We start from the raw sequence: 25,246 nt of genomic DNA, 5'->3' as shown, positions 1-25,246 counted from the left end.
TTTGAAGGAGATCAGGAGGCTGTGGTAGAGGGAGGGCATCACACGAATGTCCGGAGAGGGCAGAAACCCGGTTTCAACTGTGCACTAGGGTGACTCACAGAACTCCAGGAAGCGCTACACTTGCAATTAGCTTTATTGTAAAGGACACAGGTCAGGGCGAGCCCAGTGGAGAGACACAGGGACGGGCTCTCTCTCCGCAGAGTCAGGGCAGGTCACCCACTGGCACATTAGGGTGTTTACCGGCCGGTAAGCTCAAGGGTTTTATTGGGTGGTGTGGGTGTGATGAACTCAACTCAGGGTCCAGCCCCCTCCCAGAGGTTGGGTGGTCAGGCTGATCTCAGCGGCTCACTGCCCCAGGGTTCTGGCCACCTGGTTAGCACAAGCTCAGGTGTGGTCCCAGGGTCCCTCACTTGTGAAATTCCGGGGGTTTAGAGGCTCCCCCAGCACCCAGGGCAAAAAGCAGACACACTCTTTGTTACAAACCTTCTCCCAGAGATTGCCGTGCACAGGCCAGCAAGTGGGAATACACACTCCTACGCCCGCCTCTGTAGCACAAGGATGAAGAGGACACACAATGTTCTGGGACTTTCTCTTCTCAGGATCAACAGATCTGGGGTCTTTCCACACTGTGTTCAGAGCGCGATGGTTCTTTTTCACAGCTGCATGACGCCCTGACGTGTGCAGGACCCCGCTTTGTTCTGTTGGCCTCCCTTTGGTGGGAGTCTTGCTGCCATTATAAATAACATTATAAATACTCATCAGAGACCCCAAGCGTAGGTCATGCACGTCTCCAGGCTGCCCTCCCCAGTGGGCCTGGCATGGAGAGGATGTGCATTTGTGACTGACAGGCATTGCCAAATCTCTGCCACCTCACAGCCTGATGACAGAGCAGGGGTCCCTCCCACCTCGGGGCTGGTGGGTGAAATGCAGCATCTCTGGGGGCTCACGTGCACCCCCTCACCCTCAGCGACACGGAGCACGTGGGGAGGTTAAGAACCATTAGCGGTTCCTGCTCTGTGCCTGGAGCCGGTGGAGGGCTCCAGGGAGGAGGTGGCCCATGAAGCCCCCTGACCTGCGCTGGGAAAGAGCAGGTATTGGGCAGATGCAGGTGGGGTAGGGGAGCTGCCTGAGCGCAGGCTGGGAGGCTGGACCCACCCCCTCAGGATGCAGCTGCCTCTGAGGGGCTCCTCCTCCCAGAGCCTGCGTCCTGGCAGGGCGTGGCACCCAGAGCTCTGCTGAGCCTCTCCTCAGAGCCCCCCAGCCCTCTCACGAGCACCCCACCCCGTCGCCCAGGCCCTGGCTCTGAGGGAAGCGGAGACCAGCCAGCTGAGGGAGGAACTGTCCCGGGCCGCGTGGGAGCTGGAGCTGGTGCAGCAGGAGGCCCAGGGCCGGCAGGAGCAAGCCGAGGTGAGCCCACACCCCAGCCAGAACGGGACACCTGGCCTGGCCGCCTGCACAGCCCAGCAGGGGCGGCAGACCCCCAGAGGCGCCCCCTCCCTGCCTGGTCCCAGGGATGCATCCCCTCCACCCAACCCACCCGAGCCTCCGTTTCCCCCAGGGATCTCCAGATGCCCTGCTGGGAGGGGACAGTGTCTCCGCGGGAAGCAAAGGCGATGGGGTGGGACAGGGGTGGGGGGCAGCAGGCCAGTCACCTTCGTGCCACTGGGCAGAAGCCAGAGAGGGGAGGGCCTGGCACCAGCAACAGAGGGGGCAGACCCAGGCTTGTGCCCGCCAGCCCCCCAGCCCCCGGCCTTCCCTGTCTGACCTCAGCTGCCTGTGGCACAGCATAGCTGTAGGAGGCTCCGAGGGCCTCTTGGGGCTGACTCTCTGGAGAGGCCCCTCCCAAAGGAGAAACCCAGCCAGGTAGGCCGGCGTTGTAACTGAGGCAAACGCTCACCGGAAAGGACCCCGTAGAGAATCCCCAGCAGAGCCGGAGGGAGGCATCCGCCAAGGGGCCAGAGGGACCCCAGCAGGTAGCAGCCCACCCTGGGCCAGTGGACAGAGGCCCACACGTGCATGGAGGCCACTGTGGGCAGCCAGCTGGGGTCACCCGGGACCCCTGACTCCTCTTCAGGAGCCCACGTCTGGGGGGGACAGGGCAGGCAACAGCAACTAAGACTCTGGGGAGTAGGGGTGGCAACCCTGGGGTCCTGTGCCCCACCCCACGGGCGGGGCTGGGCACCGCTGCGGTCGCCGGCAGGGTAGCCTCGGCCTGTTTACGGAGTGGTGCCAGGCCCTGGGTGGGTGATGCGGAGGCCAGGGCCCTGCTGCTCACGGGAGGAGGGGGCCGGGAGGACGGCTCACGGTGAGGTCGGGCGACACAGCCCCACTGCGGGTAGTGGGGGTGGTCGAGGGCAAGGCCGGACCCTGCTGCACACTCCCAGGGCTCCAGCTGCACCCAGTCGGCTCAGCTGGGCCAGCGCCACGTCTCCTCTGCTCCCTGCCTTTGTCCTTCCAGCCTGCCCACCTTCATTTCTCACCCCAGTCCCTGGTGTGTCCCCAGCCCCAAGGGTGCGGGGTTGGATGCTCCCCTGGTGCTGCATTAATGACCCAGTGAGTCCATGAACAAGTGAGTGGATGGAACTCAGGCTGCAGGGCTGGGTGGCGACCCTCTGGCCCCACAAGCGGGGCCGTGCTCAGTGACCGCAGGACAGGCCTCCTGGACGAGGGCAGGACGCCCAGATGGCAGGGCCTGGGGAGGTCAGGCAGTTTGTTCCGACCTACCGGACAGTGGGGGGAGGGGCGCTAGGCAGGGGAAAGAGTGTTGCAATTAGGAGTTGGCTGCCAGGGTGTTTCCTCACCCCGTCCCGATGCAGCAACCCGGATCCCAGGGTCACTAGCTGAGAAGTCCTGGGCAGCTCCTGGCACTCGGGAAAGTGTTGCCTAAGAACCACGTTCCCTGGAGCCCCCGCCCTGCTCTGTCCTACCCCCGAGGCCAGATGGCCCCTCCATGGGCACAGCCGCGAGTGGTGTGGGAGCCCCATGGGACTGGGGCCTCCTTCCCCCTAGCTGCTCTCTCAGCCCACCCTGTGGTCAGGGGGCCAGGAAAGACCCCAAGACCCGGGAGCGGAGGCCCCGGCTCGCAGAGGGGCCTCTCTGGGAGTTTTCCCTAGAGCTGGCTCTGAGTCTCCCCCTGGATGGGCGGCGGGGGGGGGCCTGTCCGCCAGCTGGGCTCTTCCGGGAGCTCATTAAGGGCTCTTTTGCCACCACGGCTTGGAAAATGGAAATTAAAACCCACTGAGAGGGGAGGGTGGGGAGAAATGCCAGCCAAGGAACACCAGTTGTGGGGTGACCTATGAGCAAGCCCCCCATAGGTGAAGGGGCTCCCGGCTTTGCCCTGTGGTTCATGACCCCGAAGAGGCAGCCCTTCCACTCCCACCCCACCCTGGCCACACATGCACTCACTGCAGCCTCGCTAGGGCTGTCCTGGGGGCACAGCCAGACGTGGCCGTCCAAGGTGACACTTCTCAGTGGAGACGGACAGCAGGGGCCAGGAACAGAGGCGGCACCAGCGAGGTTCCATCCCCGAGAGCAGGAGGCTTGGCCTGATAGAGCCCCAGCCTGCCAGAGCCCTCAGGCAGTGGCCTGCAAACTGGGGGGGGGGGTCTCCCAGAGACCCAGTGGGGCGCAGCAGGGCACCAGGCCTCCCCGGAGCACAAAGCCAGCTCTGTCCCTCGCCCCACGGAGGAAACTGACCCTGGGGGCCCAGACCACCCCGGGGCCGGGTGGCGGGGGTGTGTCCTGGCCAGGAGGCTGGGCTGGGCCTCGGGCTCAGGGTAAGCAGGTGGTGTCTTCGTTCATGGGCAGGAGGGGTTCGAGCATGGCCACGGCCAAGCCTGTGGCCCAGAGGACCCGCTGCTCCAGGTGCCCCTCGGTTAGCTCTAGAGGAGCGTCTTGGGCGCTGTGGCCACAGGAAAGCAGATTCAGGCCAAGCTGAGTCCCGCCCGAATGGACATCCAATCGGAGCGTGGCCGCGTGTCCAAATAGGGACGACCTACGCCCAAGGGGTGCAGGCAGAGCCCCCGACCCCTCCCGGGCGTGTCGCGGGTACTCACACACTTAGAGCCTGGGGGCGACCCCCGATCCACCCACCTGCTTGAAAGTTCAGGGGGCAGAGTCAGCCCTTCCCATGGGAAGCTCCCCCCACCCCGATCCTGGGACCTCTGCCCCGCCCCGCTCACCACTGGGACCCTCAGGAACCGGCATTGGAGGCATTGGCCGTGGTCATCCAGAGCCCCAGGCCCACCTTATGCGGCCCGAGCCGGCTGCCCGTGGGGGCCTGAGCCTACCGCCAGGTGCGCTTGACGCTGCGGCCGGCTTGCTGCTCCCCCCAGGCCGCCATCAGCGCCACGACCACGGACCTGAAGACCCTGCAGGCCCAGTTTGGGGACGCCATCTCGGCCCGTCAGAGGGAGGCCAGGGCTCTGGGCGAGAGGCTCCGGGAGATGGCGGCCGAGCGGAGCAGCGCCAGGCGAGAGGTGAGGCAGGGCGGGAAGGGGGGACCCACGTGCAGGACCCACCTTCCAACAGGCCGTGGGGGGACCCCGGGCGAGACGGTGCTGAGCGGGTGCAGCCCGCACACAGTGTGAGGCCTGGACGCCACCGGACCAGGCCCTGGGGGGCGAGACTGCCCTGGGCGGGGGGGGGACACGCAGAGTGAGTGGGGTGTCCAGGGGCAGCCGCGCGCGGGCCCCGCCAGGGCCCAGAGGCCGGTGCAGGGCCCCCGGAGCCTCGTGAGGTGTCCCGGGGTGGGGGCCGGTCTGGGCCCGGGCCGGCGGAGCTCGGCAGGCAGGCCAGGAGGTGTTTCTGAAGGGGATTTGACGGGCCTTGGGGACGCCGGGAGGGGGAGGGCAGGCGGGCACAGGGATTGGGGCTGGGGGAGGGGCCCCGGGGCCCGGCGACCTCATGCACTCCCCGGGCCGGGCGCCAAGGCTGGCAGGCGGGCAGGGGGGCGGCCAGCAGTGAGGAGAGGGGCTGCGCCCTCCCCCAGCACCCCGAGCCGGGCCAGGAGAGGACGAGAGCGTGATTGAACATGACAGCCTGTTTACTTTGGCCCCCAAAGAGAAAGGTCTCCTTTCAACAGATTTCGAAGTCAGGCCCGGTCAGCGACCACACGGGGAAGCAGAATGAGATTTTAAAACTGGGGGCGGCAGGGGGAGGAGCCGGGGAGACCGGGGGCATGTTTGTGCTGGTGGGTGAAGGGAGAAAGCAAGGCCTCGTGGGAAGTTCAGGTTCCCCGATCGGCCGCCCCCAGAAAGGAGAGGGGCCCCAGAATGGGGACGGGGTGATGGGGAGGCTGAGGCGGGTGAGGGGGGCAAGGGGAACAATGGCAGAGAGAGGGAGCCCAGAGGACCCTCCCAGGCGCCAGGCTGGCCCAGAGTTGCCATGGAAACCATAACATTTTCACAGCCTTTAAACTGGAGGAACATCCAGGCCTCTCACAGCCGTGCCTGAGGTCCACACGCGCGTGCGTGTGTGTGTGTGTGTGTGTGTATCACACGCAACACATACACCTCCTGTGCACATGGGGACCACACCCCCATGCACACATGTGCACACACAGAGTGACAGTGCACACACGTGCACTCATGCGTGGACACAGCACTCACACATGCAAACACATATGGACACCACATATGTGCAACAAGCAGCACACACGACTCCGAGAGTACACACATGTATGAGCGTCACACGTGTGTGAACGGACACGTGGGCACGCATGTCTGCACATAGGTGTGTGCAGACGCAGACACCACACACTCACGCATGCTGTGTGCATACACACGTGTGTGCTTGCACATGCATGCACACACGTGAACACGCACACACAGGCCAGCGCCCCTCAGCAGCCCCTCCCCTGCTTTCCCTCCTCCGTGCAGAGCCCTCGGGTCACCTCCCTGCAGGAGATTTCAAAAGAGGCTGTTTATACAGTTTCTAGTAAAGAAATAATTATTATAATCACATTAAGAGATTTGGCTGTAAAATTCCTGTAAAAGGGATGGTTGTTCTCATGAGGCGGAGGGCGGGGCGGGGGGGCTCCCCCGCGTTTGTTTTGCTTGTTTTCATCTCCTCGGCCCTGGGAAATGAAAACAGCTTCTTTTATGATGGATAGGCCCTTTCGCTGGTCCTTGACCTTCGGGGTGGATTTCTGCTGAGCTCGGCGGAAAATGCTCTGCACACTTGTGGCTCCCACATGTGGGGGGCGGGAGGGGAGCGGAGGGGGGCCTTTCCCAAAAACAGAACAACAATAACAGCCGGCGGACGCGGGAGCCAGGCCGGCCAGGGGCCTGGACAGTGTCCCGCTGAAACAGCCAGCAAAATGGGGCTCGCTCCGGCAAACCAGCGCCTGGACGTGGCTCCGTTTCTGTGGCTTCCCCCGCCGGCTTCCTCCACCTCCTCCTCTGGGGCACGCCTTCTCCAGAGTGCGCCGTGGTCGGTGGGGAGACCAGAGATCCCGGCCAAGCCCCAGAGCCCGCGCGTCGGGCTGGGCTACCCCTTCCCGGGGTCTGCACTCCCTCCAGCACCTCCCACCAGAGGGTGAGCCCGGGGGGGCCCTGAGGCAGCTCGCGTCCCAGGGCGGTTAGGAACCCTGGCCGCCACCGACGCTTCAGCTCGGCTCTCAGCCCCACAAAACCATGGAGCCACAGGCCCTGCCCGGAAGCCAGGGGGTGAGGAGGGCCCCGGAGCAGGGGATGACACAGGTCCCGGCTCCAGCGCGGTGGGAGTCCCCCTCTGGGCCCGGAGCAGGTCTGGCAGGGGACGAGGACACACTTGCAGCCTCTCCCCCTCCTCGGGTCAGCTCACAGAGGTGCGGAGTGGCCTGAGGCCAGGGTCCGGGCTGCTGGGCCCTGAGGTCCCCACAGGCTCCACAGCCTTCCCACCCTGGGGCCTCTGCTGCCCTCACCCCTGGGGTTTAGGAGGCCCTCGATTCTGTGGCGGACACCTTGAACCGTGCTCCTGTGACAGCGACAGCCCGGTCCAGGCGGCCCTGCTGCGGCCAGAGGACGCTGAGGGCGCTGTCGCCCAGAGACCTGGCCTCCCCACCCCCTCCCTCACCGAGAGGGAGCCGAGGCCCGAGGCAGTGGACGTGCCCGCGGCCGGGCAGGGCTCCAGAGCCGGGGCTGCTGAGGCGGCTCTCCACACCAGGGTGGGCGGTGGCCCGGGGGCCACACCCTTACTGAAGGGGAGGAGCCGCCCGAGGGACACAGGTGGGGACAGTGCCGAGGTGTGGGCGGAGCTGTGTCCCACACAGGCCCTGCTGACTGGTGACCAACATCCCCAGGGTCCAGGGAGGGAGCACAGGGCAGCACCAGGGTCAGGAAGGGTCAGGGTGTCTCCTGCCAGGGCTCTGGGACGGCCCCCGTGAGCCGTCCTGCAGCCTCAGCGGCGTGGGCAAAGCCGGGCTGCCTGCTTCTCCTTCGAGCACTTGACGACTCGGGGCTGGGGTGGGTGGGGCGCTGGCGCTGCCAGAGCAGAGCCAGAGGCCACAGTTGACCCTGGCCCGTGGCCCCCAGCTGGTCCCTAGAGCTGCACACTCCTCCCCAGGCCGAGAGGCTGCGGGCACAGCTGCACGTGACCCAGGAGGGGCTGGCCGCCCTGCGCCGGGAGCTGCAGGGCAGCGAGGAGAGCCGGGAGGGGCTGCACAGGGAGGCCCAGGACGCCCGCCGGGCGCTGGAGGACGAGGCCCGAGAGAAGGACATGCTACAGGATTCCAACACCGAGCTGCGGGCCACCATCCTCAGAGTTGAGCAGGAGAAGGCCAGGTAGGGCGGCCGCCCCACCGAGCAGCCCTGGTCCTATTGAGCTGGGCCAGATGATGGTGAAGCGGACACACCAAGGGGACCCAGGGTGCCAGCTGCCCATCCAAAGGGTCTACGGTGCTGGCCCAGGAGGGGGAGGCTGGGACGCCGTCAGGCCTGTCCTCACCCTCAGGAAGTTCCGTTCAGCAGGCAAGACAGGCCCCAAGTGGCCAGAAGGAGACGGCCCAGGGCCGGGGAGCAGAAGGAGGCCGAGGACCTGGTCAGTGGCTCCGGGATGCCCACCAGAGGCAGGACAGCCTGGCCGGAGCTGCGGCCCTCCCCGGGGAGCGGCGGAGGTGCCGGCGGATGCTGGACGCTGGGCCTCTGGGAGCGTGGCTAGAGGGAGGGTGTGGGGAGAGGGGCTGAGACACGGCGAGGGGCCCGGCCAGCTGGGCAGTCGGACCCAGACAGAGGCGTGCCCCAGGAGACTGGGCTTCGGGACACTCGAATCGGACGTGGGGAGCGTCTGGCTGGAGTGAGGCGGGCAGCCTGCCGGGTGGCCAGGACCGTCACCTCGGGGGATGCCGGAGCCCCCAGGGAGCTCCCCGGCCCAAGGTTGTGACCCTCTGCTCAGCTTTCAGCGCTCCAAGGAGGAGAGTGAATGGAAGGTGCTGGTGCTGGAGGAGGCCCGGGCAGCGGCCCAGAAGGAGGCCGGCAAGCTGCGGGCCCTTCTGCAGGGGGCAGAGCAGGCACGGGCAGACGCCCACCGGCAGCTCCAGGAGCTACGCAGACAGGTGAGGGGCCGCCCTGGAGCCCACACCCCTCCGGGAGCGCCCCCCACCTCCCCAGACTTGGAGCCACAGCAGAAGGGCCCTGCTCAGACTCACGGGGTCTGGGTCAGGTCTGCCTGTGGGGCACAAGGACAAGCCCCAAACTTACTGGCTTAAAACAATCATTCGGACGCCCATGGACCCTGAGGGCCAGGAGTTCAGCCAGGGCGCCACGCGGAGGGGACGGCTTGGCTCTGCCCCACGAGGCGCACGCCGAGGAGGCGCCACTCCACAGAGGGACTGACGGTGGGGCTCTCCCAGCACGTCTTCTCAGGCGTCTGGTGGCTGATGCTGGCTGTCGGGGGGACGGGGTGGGCAGCTCCCATGGCCCCGAGTGGCCTGGGTTCTTCCCGTCACGGCCGCCTCAGGGCTCAGGGTGAACAGATGGGTACTGCTTCATCCTTTAGCCTTGGCGTCTGAGGTCACGGCCACTTAACACTGACCACCTTGGTCTCAAGCCCACCCAGGAGGGCTCTAGACTGCCCTTCAAAGTGTGCACACCCAGTTTTGCCAGACTGCTGCAGACAAATTGGTTGGTGAACTGTCTACAGTAGGGACGGGCACAGGCACCCTTCCTCGCTCGAGTGGCCTCTGCACCAGCATTTTTCACGTCTCTGGGCTCCACAGAGTGTCCTGGCCCCAGAGACGAGACACCGGGAGAGGGTGTGGAGTGGCCGAGAGAGTCAGCTCCAAGGGCCTGGTCTTGCGGGGGGCACGGCACAGACCCCAGGCTGGAACTGGACATGGCCTTAGCTTCCCCAAGTGCAGTCTGCTGGCTGGGAGGGAGGCCCCCCCAGCCCCCCCTGCCCTCCTGGCACAGAGGCCCAGGCGACGCCATCAGTGTAGACCCCACACACCCAGGTGATGTCACTGGAGGCCGAGAACCAGAGGAAGAGCCAGGAGCTGTGCCGCATGCAGGTCCGGGGCGCACAGGGCGCACAGCAGCAGCAGCAGCAGAGCCAGCAGGAGGCGCTGGAGCTGCAGAGGCTGGCGGCCGAGGCACAGGCAGCCAGAGAGCGCTCACAGAGGGAGGTAGGAGCCCAGCAGCACCCAGGGCTTCCCGTCTGGCAGGCGCGGGGCCGCAAGCTGGGGGACTGGCTGTCTCCCCCCGAGCCTGGGCACTTCCTGAGGGGCTGTGGCGTCTCCCTTTATCCCCCATTCACTCATGAGTATTCAGAGGGCACCTTGCCTGAGTCCACAGAGGAACCATCCCAGGGGATGGGGGCACAAGTCAGGCCGCGAGCAGGGTCTGCCTGGGGCTGGCCCCACGCAGGCCAAGGAGGGGACAGCCTGGGGCCGCCGCCCCGTCTGGCCAGGGTCGTGTGGCTGCCAGTGGGCTCTGCTGCCTGCCAGGACCTGCTCCATGGTTCTGGGGTGTCCCTCCCGACCTGGGCTCAGGTGTCCCCATAGTCAGACAGGGGGTGGGAAGGAGGTCCAGGGCCCCCTAGCTGTGACATGCCGAGGAGGGGGTAAGGCCAAGAGGGCTGGGGAGTCTTCAGAGGGCAGGTGGGTCTGGAGCCCCCGAGTCCCTCCCACAGGTCCTGAGGCTGCAGCAGACGCTGGCGGAGGTGGAAGCCAGGGCCGAGGCCCGGGAGAAGCAGCTGGAGGAGGGCCTCTGCGAGAGCCAGGGCGCCGAGCGGACCCTCCGGGCCAAGCTGCACGGCGTCACCAGGAAGCTGCAGCAGGCCAGCGGCACGGCCGATGGCCTCCAGGCTCGCCTGGACAGGGCCTGCCGCCGGGTCGGCAGCCTGGAGCAGGAGCTGGCCCAGGCCGAGGGCGCCAGGCGGGAGGTGGAGGCCCAGCTGGGCCGGCTGTGGTCCACGCTCCGCCTGGGCCTGGGGCTCCGGGGGCAGAGCCCCATGGCCTCCCCCGAGCGGCCCGGCTCCCCCACCAAAGGTCAGTGTCCTCCGTGGCTTCAGGCAGGCTCCTGTCCCAGCTGTGTCACCCTCCTGGGGCAGTCACCACCCCCTAGGGCTCATGACCCTCGGGTTAGGGTTAGGGTTAGGAATCCAAAGGAGGGATGTCTGGGAGCAGACCCAGCAGGAGAGAAGTGGGGGCCTGAACCCTGTGCCCCCCCAAGTTCCCCATGGCTGGGGATGACAGAGAGAAAGGGGGACAGGGCACCTGCGTGTCTGTCACGGCATCCCCACCACGCTCTCTCAGTCGTCACTGTCCTGCAGGCTCAGAGGGCACCCAGGGTTACCCTGGGCGGCAGAGTGCCAGCGCCCCCGGCCGATCCCGCTCGCCGCTCCGATGGCCCTCGCCTGCCCCGGGAGACCGCAGCACAGAGGGGGCCGTGGCCTGGGTGAGGGACGCCCTGAGGGACTTGGCGCAGAAGCTGCGGGATGTCCAGCGGGAGCGGGTAAGGGGGGCGGGGAGGACCCGTCCTGGAGGCTGCAGGAGACGGCGAGGAGCCGCTCACTCGGTCTGCTGTCCTTCTGTCTGTCTGTCCTGAATCCACTGAGACCCTGGCAGGACCCTGAGGGATAAATACTAATAAATACCAGCATCCCTCGAAACCCAGCTGCTCCATTGTCCAGGGCTGCCTTCCGTCCTCAGATCAGGCAGCAGTGCCCATCCTCTGAAGAACCAACCCAGGGGCTGGCCAAGTCCCCCCTAGAGTGCCCCAGTGACCCCACCCTGCTGCCCCGGGGATCCCTCAGGGCATTGCATGAGCTGCCCCTGCCAGATTCGCCAGACTCGAAGGGGCGAGGGTGGGAAAAGACAGACTGACAGTGACCGGGCCCTGGCCCGGGGTCCTCCACGGACACCTGTTCACCTTCCACCGCCCCACCCGGCCCCGCCCGACCAGTGCCAGCCCCGGGGATGGGCTCCAGCACCACACAGGCCCAGATCCCGGCGGGGGGCTGTCCCTGCAGGTCACCCTGACCCCACCTACGGGCCGGCTCCTGTGCCCCTGCAGGCCCTGCTGCCCCGCTCTGTGTCCGTCCCGCACAGCTGGACACAGGAGCCCAGCCACCACTCCGGCCCTCGGTGCCCCCCGCCCCGCACCTGCAGGCCAGCCCAGCCGCCCACCGCCCTCTCCCGCCCGAGCAGCCATGAGCTGCCCCACCCGACCCTCTAGCCCGGTACTTGGCCCTCCACCTGCCCACGCCCACCAGCTGCCCCCTGACCTTGGTTCTCCCGCCCAGGATGCCTGGCGCTGCCAGGTGGGGAGCCTGAGCAGCCAGCTGAGCGAGGCTGAGAGCGAGCGCGCCCGAGCCCAGAGCCACGCGGGGCAGCTGCAGAGGGCGCTGGCCGAGGCAGAGGAAGGTGGCCGCCCTTCCCCACCCTGCCCTGGGCACCACTGCCAGGGCCCCCAGAGCCCACCTCCTGGCACCGCGGGGGTCCGTCCCGGGAGCTGCTCGGGCTCGGGCCACGGGGCCAGACCCCGGAACCAGCGTGCCCCCCCAACCCCAAGGTGCCCCAGCACCTGGCAGCTGGTGGGTCTTTCTCAGCCATGGCTTCCCCGTCACAAGGCAGTAAAGTCCAGAGGCCTCCAAGGCCCTCCCCGACCTGGCCCCCAGGTCCTCCGCCACGCCAGCCTCCTGCAGTCCCACCTCTGGGCATCTGCACGGGCTGTGCCTGCCGCCCAGAGCCCTCGTCCCACGTCAGCTCCTCAGAGGGAGGCCCCCTGCCCTGCTGGTCACCCCACCTCCTTTCTGTCCCCCTTCCCCCACTCCTGGGTCTGCCCAGGGGGCAGGCCCGGGCCTGGCACGGAGTCCAAGGGAGGGATGTCTGGGAGCAAAGCCAGCAGGAGAGAAGGAAGGGTGGGGAGGGGCCTAGAGTCCAGGCAGAGGGAGCTGGCACCCCAGACCTGCCCCCGGGGACCTTGAGCTTTGAGGCAGGATGGGAAGGGCAGGGGATTTTCAGAGGGGGGGTCTCTCCAGCCCCTACCATCTAGGTGCCGGTCACTTAAACTCACCGAGCCTCAGTTTCCCAGCCTGTGCAATGGGAGGGGCCATCCCCGGGAGGCAGCCCCACAGACCTTGGGAGCCAGGCGAGCTGCCCCGTTTGCCCCACAGGCCGGCGCCAGGCGGAGGGTGAGCTGAGCAGCGCACAGGCCGCGCGGGCCCTGCAGGAGGAGGCGTCCCCGAGGCTGGAGCACCTGGCAGGCGCGGAGGGGCGGAGGCTCCAGGTGGGGGCGCCTCACACCCCGGGGCAGGGGGCGGGGTGGGGAGGAGGGCTTCTGGGGGAGGGCGGGTTCCAGGTCCCCGTGGGCAGAGGCACTGGCTGCGCTGGGCTGGGGCAGGCGGCCCCCGGGCATCGGGCCCCCACAGAGCTCGTCAGGGCCACCCTGGCGGAGCCGTCTTTGCAGTGGTCCCAGCCCTTATTTTACAGATTTGCAGACACTGAGTCCTGAGCAGGGAGCGACTTGGCCCCGGTGGCACAGTCAGCGAGGGGCCGAGTCGGGGGCAGACCCCCAGCCTCCCAGGTCTGTGCTTTCGGCGGCAGGCATAGGGTGGCACTGGCCTAGCCTTGGAGCTCTCCAGATGTGTGGGTCATAGTTATGCCGCCGCGGGACCGCATTTTCTTCTGTGACACTCAGACATGGAAGCAGGTTGCACAGGGTGGAGGTGGGTAAACACGCCACGTGCTGGCCTTTGGGGTGTGAAGGCGGCCACCAGGGTGAAGTCTGCCGGTGAGGATCTGGGCCTGGGGTGGGGGCCAGGCCTGGGCGGACGGGGGCTGGCCCGGACCCCCCTCACTGCACCCCACCCAGGCCCACAAGTCCAAGGAACCCTGGGCTGTGCTAAGATCCCTCGGCAGGACAGGGCCGGGGCTCAGCCGGCTCTGGGCCGCTGTGGCTCCTTGAGGACCTCAGAGCGCCAAGAACAGCGCACCTGGTTCAGGGGGTACAGGCCCCAGAGGCGGCCACCCCCAGGTGTCAGGGAATCGGGCCCCCCGGCCCCATGCTGAAAAGACGAGGCTGACGGAGACAGCAGAGTGGAGGGGCTAAGGAGGAAACGGGCTCGGGTCCAGGCCCCCCCCTCCCAGTGCCTTGCAAGGAGGGACCGGGAGAGATGGCCTTGCAGGTCAGCACAGCAGTGAGCCGGGCGAGGCCTGTAGGGCCCCAGGGGCAGCCGGCAGGCAGGCCTCCCCTCAGAGGGCAGGTGCGGACGCCAAGCCTGCGCTGACTTGCTCCGTGCGGGGCTCGGCCTGGAGCCTGGTGGCAGGGGCCTGGGTCCCAGGTGCCCACTAGGCCAGGAGCCTCTGAGGAGGGGCCTCCTGCAGGCGATGGGCAGAGAGCAGAGAAGGAGCTCAGCATGGAAGACATTTGTGAGCTGAGAGGGGATTTCTGTTTCAAAGGCCCCAGTGGCTGCAGCTGCTGGGGAGAGGCTCGCAGGGCTCAGTCCCAGGGCCCCGGTGCCTGGCTGGGGGCTTGCGAGATGCCCAGGAAGTGTGGGGTCTGAGGAAGCAGGGGAAGCGGGGCCAGGCTGTGTTCCATTTTACACGTATGTCCACATGTATCTGTTCCATGCGCATTTGAAAATAGTGTTTCCTGTTTGCAGGTTACACGTTTTGAAATATACCTGTTAAACCAACCTTTACATCATTCAAATATTCCACCTTGATTCTGTCTCCTGGATTTATCGAAGCTAAGAATCATGTGTGGAATTTTCCCAAGACAATTTCTTTGGGCAATGTCTCCTTTTATCTCTAAGGGTCTGTAATTTCTAGATCTCTCTGACACGCTCTAACGTTTGCTCACTGGTCTGGAGGCCTCTGTGCCCTGCTCCGTGCTATTTGTCTTGAATTTCTACTCTGCCCGACGCTGGCAGCGCCCCCACCGTCTCCTGACCCTGGCCTCTGCACTTCACTCTGTAGGTTTTCGGCCATCGTTTCATCAGCCTGGCTTTGGTTACAATTCTACCTTAGAGTCTTTCCCTTTCGCAGGAGAATTTGTCCCACTTACAAGTTTTGTGATAACTTATGCTCTGCTTTTCTTCCATCGCTGATGAGACACCGGCCCCTTTAACGACTCCTCACGACTTCTTTTTTGTCCTTTCACTGTGGGGTCATCTGCCCGCCCCTTCCCTCCAGTGTCTGCATCCTGGTGTCATCCCTTGTCCCGTCTCTTGGTCACCGCTCGGGGGAGGGGGAGTGTTACAACAATTGAAGCGTTTTCCCCTAATATTCCGTGTTAAGTGTGAAGAGAATGTGTGTGTCACCTGAGCTCAGGGACCTCCCACGGCCACCCCCAGCAGCAGGGGTTCTGCACCTGTGCCCTGGCTCTGCTCTGCTCTGCTCTGAGGGCTCCCCTCCTCCAGACCTGCCCCAGCCCCTTCTTGCTCCTCAGCGCCCAGGCGGGGTCCCTGAAGAGCTGGCCCCTGAGTCTGAACCCCACCCCACGCCCTGCCCGCGTCTGCCGTTATGCTCACATCAGCCCCCGCCGGCATCCTCCTTTCTGACGGCCCAGCTGCGAGTCACCATGGACGGCTGACTTCACTCCACGTGTGAGGCCCCTGTCCTTGGCCAGAAGTCCCGCTGGCCTGCCTGCCTGCCTGCGGGGCTGGGCTCCCTCCGGGCTCCCACACATGGGAGGCTGGGTCCCCTCCGGGCTCCCACACTTGGGAGGCTGGGTCCACCCTCCTGAGGCTCCGGGAAGCATCCCCGCGCAGCCGCGGGACTAGGTCCCGTTTCCCAGCTGTCTTCTGGACGCCTTCTCATAGGCTGCCCCCCCCCCGCCCCCAGCCACGCTTGCCGCCCCGCCGGCCTGTGGCCCTGTAATGGACTAGGCCCACCCACCTGGGTACCCTCCCCTTGGGTGAACTCGGAGCCAATGGGCAGAGCCTTAATTACAGCTGCAGATCCCTTCGCCAGTAACCTCACGTACGCGTGGGACAACACCGGCCGAAGGTCACGGGCCATCTCGGAACGCTGCCCTTCGCAGTTGGGTTCTGTTAAACACGTCAGCGGAGCTCTTCGTGAGCACAGATGGCTCCCTGAGTCAGGCTCACGTCCCACCTCTTCTGAGCGGGGCCTGTTTTTCCTTAGATTTCAGGCGCGTTGTTTGTCCTCTGACCTCAGTGTCAGATGGTGTCAAGAAATGTGAGGGTGTTTTAGGTTATTGGAGCTGTTCCTTCCGGAGTAGGAGCCAGAGGGCCCGTCGACCTTTGAAATGTTTGGCCTGCGCGTGGGGAGCCCGCTCTGTGTGCAGGATCAAATCTACCTTCGGTTTATACAGGTTCTTTCCACTTCGAAACCGGCTCTTCCCCTCCCCCTACTCCCTGCAGCCCTCAGCCGCCCACCCTGCGCTCTGGGCCCTGCCCTCCTCGCTGACCTCTAACTTCACCTTCTCTTCACGTCTCCCACCAAGGCTGGGAGGACTTAGGGTCTCCGTGGGCTTAGCCGCTCTGCCTGCTCTCCCTGCCGCCCCACGGCCCCGGCTGGCGCTGGTGTTTGCACCGCAGATGGTTCGCTCCCTGGCTCCCCCCGGGCTCACCTTCTCGAGAACATCAGTTACCGTTTTCTGACACGATTCCCCTTTCTTGCAATAACTCTGTTCTCTTTTTGATTCGAGACCCTCAGATCAGATTCCGTGGACCGACTGCTCTCCTGAATCACAGTTGACCGCGTGCGACTCACGTAGTGATTCTTTTTCCTCCTTTTGAGAAGGGGGTCTGGTCTTATTCCGAGTTGGGGGTGCAGAGGAACCCATCAGGGGCGTCACGCGTCTCTGGCCAGATGTTTCAAGCCCCAAGGAGAGGCAGAGAGGAAGAGTCCAAGGGGAGACGTGGGGAGCAACGGCAGAGACAGCACCGAGTCCCCACCAGAACTTTCTGTTCCAGGAATAGGGAGGGTGAGGGCCCCGACCTCAGGGCAGAGCTGCGGGGGTGTCCCCAGGCTCCCCCCCACCCCCCGGCACTTGCCTGCCAGGGGAGTGGGGGCCTTCCTGGTGCCTCACCCACCGTGACCCTCGTCCCTGGGGGCCTCCCCTCCACACCCCCGCTGCCCCCTCCAGCCCCGGCCTCTGAGGTTCCCACGTGGGGTCTCCACACGGGGCGCAGACGGCTCTGCTGGATGTTGTTCACATATTCTCTACCCCTGTTCATTTTTCTGCTTAATCAAGTTTTTAGCAAAGTGTGTGTGCTAAAATCTATCCATCGTTTGTCCAATTTTTCTAAGAATTCTGGCAATTCTCAATTATCCTATTTTTAGGCCAGTTGGCTCCATATGCTCTCCATCTTTCGGGAACCCTCCAAGTCCCTGGTCTCCAGCTGAGGAAAGTCTTTCCCAATTTCTGTAACCTGTTGGTCATTGCAGTGGGCGCCCGGGAGGGGGTTCAGACACACCGCAGTCACCGGAGGCCCCGGGCACTCTCCACTCACAGCCAACCCAGGCTGCAGCGTTTCCAGCCGGCTGTGGGCTCAGGGTACGTGGCCACACTGCCTGCTGCCCACTGCCTGCACCATGTCCAGGCCAGGTTGCCAGGCGGCCAGCGTGAGCTAGAGCGAGGCTTGCATTTGACAACATCTTTCACTCTCATGGACTGGATTTTCCCCTCGTTTCACATAAGCCAATGTGTTTGTCAAGAGAAAGTTAATTAAAAACATATTTTTCTAATTAAATGGTAGGCTGTGCTATGCAAACAGTAAGATTCTTGTTTGAGAGCAAATCCCTCCCTGTTTCCAGGGCTACCCTGGGAATTCAATAGATCAACAATGCAGAACCAAGCCCCAAGGTTAGGACACGCGCGAACACAGCCCCCGGGGGGCCTGCAGGCAGCTGGCGGGGCCTGAGCCAGCGGGAGGCGCGGCAGGGGGCCTGGCGCCCGCCCACCGGGAGAGACCGCCCGAGGCTGTCCTCGGACCGGCGCCAGGTCACAGCCTCGATGGCTCAGAGGGGCTCACAGCGTCCACCAGCACCTCACACTCCCTCGCACACCCTCCCCTCCTCTCCAGAGAGTTCACCCCCAGGGCCCAAATACAGCTTCAGTCCAGGTTCTAGAAGCGAAGTGGGGAGCCACTCGGCCTCTTGGGCGCGCTGTGGCCGGAGTGCATTCCTGATACTTGCTCAAGAATGTCTGTGTTCCTTTAGGGCACCGTACTTGTCAGATTTTTGTGTGTGTTGAGTATTTCATCTTCATAAAAGGAACTGGTGAGCTTTCCATCTCTCTACTACCTGGGATCATCTAAATAGCCTCAGAGTTAAGCTTTCTTGAAAGGTTACATTGAACTTACCTGCAAATGCTCTGCCCCTCCTGTCATCTTAAGTAATACATTTTCATTCCCTCTCCCAGCTTTTCCCTCGCTGTCTGTTTGAGTTTTTCTATCTCCTCTGGAGTCAGTTTTTGACATTTGGAAGTCACCCATCTCATATGTTTAAATGCGTTGCCAGGAACTCGCTCTTATATTTGGTAGCCATTTTTTATTTTTACACCTGTAGTTAGATCTTATTTATATCTATAGTTAGATCTGTTTCTGTCCCTGATGTTGGAGATTTTTGTCTCTCTTTAACTTGCCAACAGTTCATCTGTTTTATTGGTCTTTTCAAAGAATCAACTTTTATCTCTTTTCTCCTTTTCATCTAGTTTATTCGTTTCAGCTTTTATCACTATTAACATACTCGTTTTTGTTGTTGTAATATTTCTGATTTCTTCAATTGCATAAGTGATGTATTTATGTTTGGGCTTACTCTTTCAATAGTAAAAGCATTCAATGTTATTGTGTTTTCCCTCATTGTGGTTTGGTATGTGCCCCCATAGGTTTTTGCTGTTGTTGTTGTTGTTGTTTTATTTTTGGCTGCATTGGGTCTTCGTTGCTGCGCTCGGGCTTTTCTCTAGTTGCGGCAAGCGCGGGCTACTCTTTGTTGCGGTGTGCGGGCTTCTCACTGTGGTGGCTTCTCTTGTTGCAGAGCACAGGCTCTTGGTGCGTGGGCTTCAGTAGTTGTGGCAGGTGGGCTCAGTAATTGTGGCTCGCGGGCTCTAGAATGCAGGCTCAGTAGTTGTGGTGCACAGGCTTAGTTGCTCCACAGCATGCGGGATCTTCCCAGACCAGGGCTCAAACCCGTGTCCCCTGCATTGGCAAGTGGATTCTTAACCACTGCACCATCAGGGAAGCCCCCCCAAAGGTCTTTAATATGAATTATTTTCCTTTCTTACCAATTTTCTAGGAGTTTCCATTTTAATTTCTTCTTTAATTCAAAGGTTATTTAGAAGAATAACTAAACGTTTGTGCCTCTTCTTGTTGCTGTGTCTCGTCTTACTGGAGAGAGGGCTGGCTTTGGGGCAGTTATAATCTTTTGATCAGCTTCTGGATGGATCTTTGCTTATGTTCCTGGTTTGTCAGTTGTTTCTTGGTTGTCGGTTGTTTGCTTTCTTGGTTCGGTTTTGTCTATTTGTTTGTGGTATGTTTGGAGGGAAAATGGACAAGCTGATTGCAAAGTTTACAGGGAAGAATAGATGTTTGAGATTTTCTAAGAAAATTTTGAAATAGTATAGTAAAACTGACTGTAACAGTGGCGTGGTCAAAGCAGCAGGGGTTGGCACAAGGGTGGACAAAGAGGCAAGCAGGACAGGGCAGAGTCCAGAAGTTTCCAGCTATCCCTAACCGGCACCAGATCCCAGCCTCCTGTCTGGGCCACTGAGGCCCACTGTGTAAAGTAAGGGGCTTGGGTCCCCTTATATTTGAGCACTTCCCAGGGCTAGTTCTGTCCTGTGACCGGCCAGAGGGCTCGTGAGGCTCCCAGAGGGCAGGGCCAGGTGGCCGTGCACTGCTGCCCAGCGCTCACCCACACTGGACACTTGCCAGCCGATGAACAAATCCATCCGTTGTCGCCAGTGGATGGAAAGGCTGAGGACCTGAACTCCGAAGGATGTGCTGGGGTCGGCGGCAGGCTCTGCTCTTGTGCAACAGGCAGGGTGCGGAACGTTACCTCTGCCTGCTGTGCTAGTGCCTGAGGCATTTCCAGCCTCTACAGACCCCCATTTTACAGCAGTCCCCATACGGGGGGTGGGGGGGAGGGGCGGCCCTCACAGTTCTTCTCCCGTCCTTCTCTTGCTCCCAACGGAAACGCTGTGAGATCGCATCACACCCGTCCGCGGAGGGGGAAACCAAGGCTGGGGGCTGGTCCAAGGGCACGCGCCGAGCCCTGCCTCCTTCCCCAGGCCCGGGGTGGAACCGCAGGAGCTGGCGGTCAAGCCTCCTGCGCTCCTGCAGCTGAACCCCCGCGCTGAGCGCAGCCTTGTGACGCGTGCGCGGCCAGCCGCCCCCCATTCAGGGTCAGGGCTCAGAACCAAAGCAAGCCAGCAATGAGACTGACTCAGTGGGGCAAAGGGAGATGTTCATAAAGGGTGCCCCGTTCAATTATTATGGTTCATTTGAATTCCATAAACGCTGAGTCACTACAAGAGGAGCGTAATGCTTCACATGAGTGGTTTGGAGCCTCTTTAAAATACCATGAAATATTTAAGCCATATTTGAAGGAAACTTCTGCTTTTCTACTGCAAAATGTGTACAAACAGAAAATTGTAATTTCCAAAATTGTAAAGAAGGGTGAAACCTCAATTTTAGGTACAAGCATTGCCCTCCTTCCTTTCCTTTAACTTTCTAAACTGACAGACCAAAAAAAGTTCCTACAGGGTCACCGCACCTGTCCCGCCCTCACCCAGCCTGGGACGGGGTTGCTCCCCCTCCTCCTCTGAGCCAGTCCTCCTCTTGTATTTAGTGAAAACGGAGTGGGAGATGGATGCAAAGCCCCCGTAGACACACGGCTCCCAGGACACACCTGCTGGGTCCTTGTGAATGACACGTGTTTGCTGGCCGAGACCCGAAACTTGAGGGCTGAGCCTGGGTGGGTCCTCAGGGGTCCCTGTGCCTTCAGGTGTTCCCGCTCTGGCTCTAGACCCAGTCTCCCTCTTCCTAAACAAGCGCCTCTTGCCCGCCACAACCCACACCCCCTCCTCTCTCTGCTGGCCCCATCTCCCCTCCCCCAGCCAGGTTTCTGGAAGGGCTGCCCCTCCCCCTCTCCCCAAACCGTCAGCACCGCAACCTCCCGGCACACACATAGACACAGAGATCACCAGCAACTCTGGTCCCTTCCAAAGGGTGCTTTTTGGGTCCATGTCTACCCGAGCCCCTGGAGCTTTCCGCACAGGGGCCCAACCTCTCCCTCCGATCTCCGCCAGCTCTCTGGTCCTCCCTGGGCCTCGCCTCCTCTTCTCTCTGCTCTGAAGTCCACTTGGCCTGGACCCCTTCTCTCCCCCTCCTCCCCCCACCCCCGGCCTTCTCGGTGCCAGGGCCTCCATAGCCACTTGGTCCTGTGACACTGCCCCCGGCGCAGTGACCCCCGGGAGACCCCTCAACGTGCTCCCGCACCCGCCTTCCCATCCCAGCAAGTGGGCTCCAGACACCCTGCGCGCAGTCCAAGCCTGGGAGCCCTCGGGGCACTGCCTGCTCCTCACCCGCCATGCGGCCCTCAGGCTACCTCTCCACCCCGTGGCACGTTCTTCCACTTCTTGGCCCCTTGAGCCCAAGCCGCCGCAGGCTCCGTGTGGACAATCCCAGGGCCCCCAACTTGCCTTCCTCCGCCCCTCACCTCCGCACCCCCGCTCAGCCCCCGCAGTGGGGTGGACGCGGCTCCTGATTTTCCAGAGTCTTCTGCACCAAAAGTCACCACCACCTCCTCCCCACCAGACACTCGCGGGCAGGACGGCATCCGTGCACTCCCGAGGGTCCCCAGGCCCCACTGCGCGCCGGCTCCAGCCCGGGGACACCACAGGCGCCGTCCTCATGAAGGCTCAGAGAGGAGGGGTGACAGGGAGGGGGCCGCGCAGCGGGGGGGAGGGGGGCGGGGGGGCGGCCGGGCTGCGAGGCCAGGAAGGCGGCGGGCAGCACTCCGGGCTCGGGCAGCAGGGGTGGGGAGGCCTGCGTCACGGGGGTACGAGGTGGGCACCCAGGAAGAAGGCTGCAGGTGGAGGGCGTGGGGCCTGAGCCTGACCCGCCCCGGGAACTTGGGAGGACTTGGGAGGACTGTCGCCGTCTTTCTTCCAAGGGCTGGAAGCAGGGCAGGGAAAATGGATGTGTCTTCTGAGCCACTCTGACCACAGCGGAGAACCCGCCTTTGCCCAGGCCACCTGGCCAACAAGGCCTGCTTCTAGGACCCCTCCCACCCCGCCCGTGGTTACATCGGAAACTGCCCGATCCCTGCACACGGCACTCAACCTGTTCTTGCTTCTTTACTTCCCAGACACTGCACGTGGTCTGGGCAGACGCCAGGTGCCACAGCCTCACCTGGAGCACACCCCCGGCCGTGCTTCCAGACGGCCTGTGCCTCCCTCCCCCAGAAGCACCTGGACACGCGGCACCAGGCCCTGGACGAGAGCAGAAGGCACAGGCAGGGCCTGGCCCAGAGGGGGCGCTGCTAGAGGAGAAGGTCGCCCCCCTGGAGCGCAGGCGCGGGAGGCCCTGCGGCAGGTGAGGGGCCCCGGGGGGCAGCGCCCTGCCTTCCCTTTAGGAATCGCTCCCTCCGTGTGAAGGGAAGTCCAGGGAGACGCTGGAGGCAGGTGTCAGGCCTGGACCCACCCAGACGCGTCCAATGCCCAGCTGACAGAGGGGAAACCGAGGCGGGAGGGGCACGGGGGAGTCAGAGCCCCAAGGCCTCTCCCGGGTTTCCTGCTCCGCTGCGGGCGCCCCTACGACAGAGGCTGGACCGTGGACACGCAGCTCCGGGAAAAATAGTCAGCCGAGCCGGGGTCTCAGCCTCAGGCCGGAGCGACCGGCCCACGCGCGGCCTCTGCCCGGCCCACGTGCTCCGGCGGCGGCGGCGCAGGGAAGGGGCGGCGGGCCCAGCGCGCGGAGAGGCGTGTCCTGCGGGACGAGCGGCCGCGCTGCGCCCCGGGCGGCCCGCCTGCAGGGGGAGCCCGCGGTGCACCGGCCCAGGTACCCGGATCCGGTGGATGGTCCCCGGAAGAGGGGGTGGGGTGGAAGGGTGGTCCCTGGAGAGGTGGGGGTGGGGAGGCGGGGAATGGGGAGGGCCTTGCGGGCGTCCAGGCAGGGGCTGGGGGGCCGGGGAGGCACGGGCTTGGATGGGCTTCTGTGTCTCAACCTGCCAGTGGGAGTATGCCCGCCCTGGGCCTGTCCTCCCGCCTCCAAGCTCAGGGTCAGCCTGGCGTTAGCAGGTCACCCTGTGGACCTCCACAGCCCTCCGGTGATGTTACCCCAACTCCACCTCTGCTCTCCTCGGGGGAGGACCACAGGTCATGGCAAACACACGCACGCACACACACACACACACACTCACCCGCGGCTTTGTTCCCAGTGTTTGAGTGCCAGTCCTGCCTGGAGCTGTGTGGCGTTGGCACACTGCCTGCCTCTGGAGCCCAGATTCCCCTGTCCGTGGTGGAGATGGCCAAGGCTCAGGGGGTGCCCTGCAGATGGGGGCAATGGGAGGGTAGGTGTAGGCCCGCACAACAGAGACCAGGAAGAGCGCCGGAAGCCCTGTCTCGTCACCCTTGCAGACCCAACACAGGCTGGGGTGCAAGACAGGGAACCAACCAAAGAGGCTGAATGAATGCAGGACAGGACAGGGCACGGGCCGGCCCAGAGATGGGCAGAAAGGATGAGAAAGGCAGGGAGGCCCAGGGGCCCGCTGGCCAGTGATTCTGACAGCTGAACTCTCCCCAGGTGTGAATGGACCATCTCCACGTATGAAACGGGTCAAAGTGGAGGTATTTGGGTTGAAATCAGGGGTTGGGGTCACCAGAGCATCTTCCTGGGGCCCAGGTTAACTGATGGGGAAACTGAGGCTAGTGAAAGGAAATGGCGTCCTTGGAACCAGGCAGAATGTCACCCAGGCCCCAGCCCCAGCTATGGCTCTGCAGACCCACCCGGCAGGCCTGCAATGTGCAGGGACCTCCCAGGTCACGTGGCCTGAGAGGTGGCTCCCTTGACCTCGACGTCCTGCCTCTGCCCTGTAGGAACAGGCACAGCCGTCCAGCTGACCCCGGCGGAGCGTGCGGCTGGGCTCTGGGCCTGGGATTCTGATGCCCCCTCAGCACCCCCAGGGGTGGGCAGGACAGGGAGCCCAGAGGGAAGACAGACCATCGGGCAGTAAGTGGAAAGCCTGTGCTGGGCTGGTGACCAGGCACCCGAGGCGCCCGTCCCTTCAGGCTCAGTGTCCCCACCTGAGCGGAGGGGAAGCAGGAGTCCTGGCAGTGGGGAGAGCTAGGGGCTCAGTCCTGGACCCCAGAGCAGGGCAGCCTTCCCAAGGCCTCTCTGGGGCGAGGGCATGGTTGGGTCCTGCTGCCCAGGCGGCCTGGCAGGTGGTGGCCGGAGGCTGTGTGAGCACACCTGGGCAGAGGTCTCGCTGCCTGTCCCCTGGTGCCGGGAGCTGGACTCGTGTGCAGACACAGGGACACGGCCTTGCCGGCGTGGCACGGATGACCGGGTACAGCTGCTGTCCCTCGCGCCGCAGCCGGCCCGGGCTCAGCTGTGTAAAGGGAACTGGCTCGAGAAGGGAGGGTTCGTCCCTCACGGCAGGTCCAGGTGTCAGTGTCCGGCCAGGGCTTCTCAGAGGGAGGTGGAGGGTCCGTGTTACATGGCTCAGCCCATGGACTTTGCAGGGGCCACCTCAGACCCAGTGGACCCCTGAGCTTGTCGCTGTGCCATCTGCCTGCCAGGTCCTGCGCAGAATGGCTCTGTGCGGGGGCGGGGTTTGTCTGGGCAGTGCAGCCCAGGGCAGGAGGGCCCCGGCACCACAGGGGCCAGGCTTGGCCTCGCCAGCACACAGTCGTGGCCACTGGGACGAGTGGTGAGGTGACAGTGCCCAGGGCTCTCAGACTTGGAAGGACAAAGATGCCGGGGGGGGGTGGTGCGTGTGGACACCAGCAAAGAGTGAAAAGGACAGGTTCAGGGCCGGAGAAGAGGCAGAGGCCACCGGCCACAGCAGGGGCAGGAAAGAGAGTGTTTCACTGTGTCAGGAGCAAAGTGCAGAACTAGGAGCAGTGGGGTCCCCACAGGGGGTGACGGTGGTGCCCCCCAACGCGGAGGGCAGGCTCCAGAGCAGACTGACCAACGCACCCCGAGGGAGGACAGCAAGGCCCCGCCCGGTGAGGAGCTGCCAGGCCTGGAGCCTCCAGGAGAGCGTCCACCTGGGTCACGTGTCCCCAGGCACATGGGGACACGTGTCCCAGGCAGGCCCTGGCCACCATGTGCACACGGTCCAGCTCAGGGGGGCTCGGGGACAGGACGGTTTTCCAGAGGGAAGTGGCCGGGTCAGTGGGGTGGCCACGGAAGGCAGGGACCCTGGGGACAGAACTGGGGTCAGGACGGAGGCACAGAGGCCAGCAGATCAGGACAGTCACTGAGAGCCAGCGGCCAGCTTGTCCACACAAGGCCCCCTGCCCTCTCACAAAGAAAGGTTGTCTAGCGGGCATGGTCACCAGGACCCTGCAGCTTCTCCCGAAGGGCAGGCCCAGTGCCAAGCTGGGGAAGCCGAGGGCTCCCGTGGCCGCTCAGGGTAGGGGGCCTGGGGGCTGGGAGGCCGAGATGGCACTGCCCCGGGCAGCAGAGCCAACCGTGGGTCCCTGGAGCCCAGATGGGGGAGGGGAGGAGCAGCTAATGAGTTCCAGGAGGTCAGCTGTGAGGGGCCCGAAAACCCATAAACCCTTTATTGGTGTCTCAGGAGGGGAAACCCGGATATGGCCGTTTATTTACTTTGGATTTCACTTTTCTC

At 63.7% G+C, this 25,246-nt stretch overlaps 1 protein-coding gene across 1 annotated transcript in view; it reads left to right on the top strand.

The window, feature by feature from the left end:
• The window catches only part of CROCC2 (ciliary rootlet coiled-coil, rootletin family member 2), a 65,202-nt gene that overhangs the window by 32,829 nt on the left and 7,127 nt on the right, over window positions 1-25,246 (top strand). Inside the window, 17 exon segments of the mRNA XM_068545403.1 lie at window positions 1,294-1,407; window positions 4,335-4,478; window positions 7,546-7,763; window positions 8,374-8,533; window positions 9,431-9,601; window positions 10,108-10,465; window positions 10,750-10,931; window positions 11,722-11,842; window positions 12,595-12,707; window positions 21,858-21,927; window positions 21,930-21,987; window positions 22,237-22,452; window positions 23,197-23,240; window positions 23,490-23,525; window positions 23,823-24,005; window positions 24,192-24,322; window positions 24,928-25,089. Coding sequence (XP_068401504.1) covers window positions 1,294-1,407; window positions 4,335-4,478; window positions 7,546-7,763; window positions 8,374-8,533; window positions 9,431-9,601; window positions 10,108-10,465; window positions 10,750-10,931; window positions 11,722-11,842; window positions 12,595-12,707; window positions 21,858-21,927; window positions 21,930-21,987; window positions 22,237-22,452; window positions 23,197-23,240; window positions 23,490-23,525; window positions 23,823-24,005; window positions 24,192-24,322; window positions 24,928-25,089 — 2,481 coding nt within the window.

This window comes from Eschrichtius robustus, chromosome 5, assembly GCF_028021215.1.
Source record: "Eschrichtius robustus isolate mEscRob2 chromosome 5, mEscRob2.pri, whole genome shotgun sequence".
NCBI lineage: Eukaryota > Metazoa > Chordata > Mammalia > Artiodactyla > Eschrichtiidae > Eschrichtius > Eschrichtius robustus.
The sequence above is the reverse complement of the archived record's forward strand: the minus strand, read 5'-3'. Positions and strand labels throughout refer to the sequence as shown.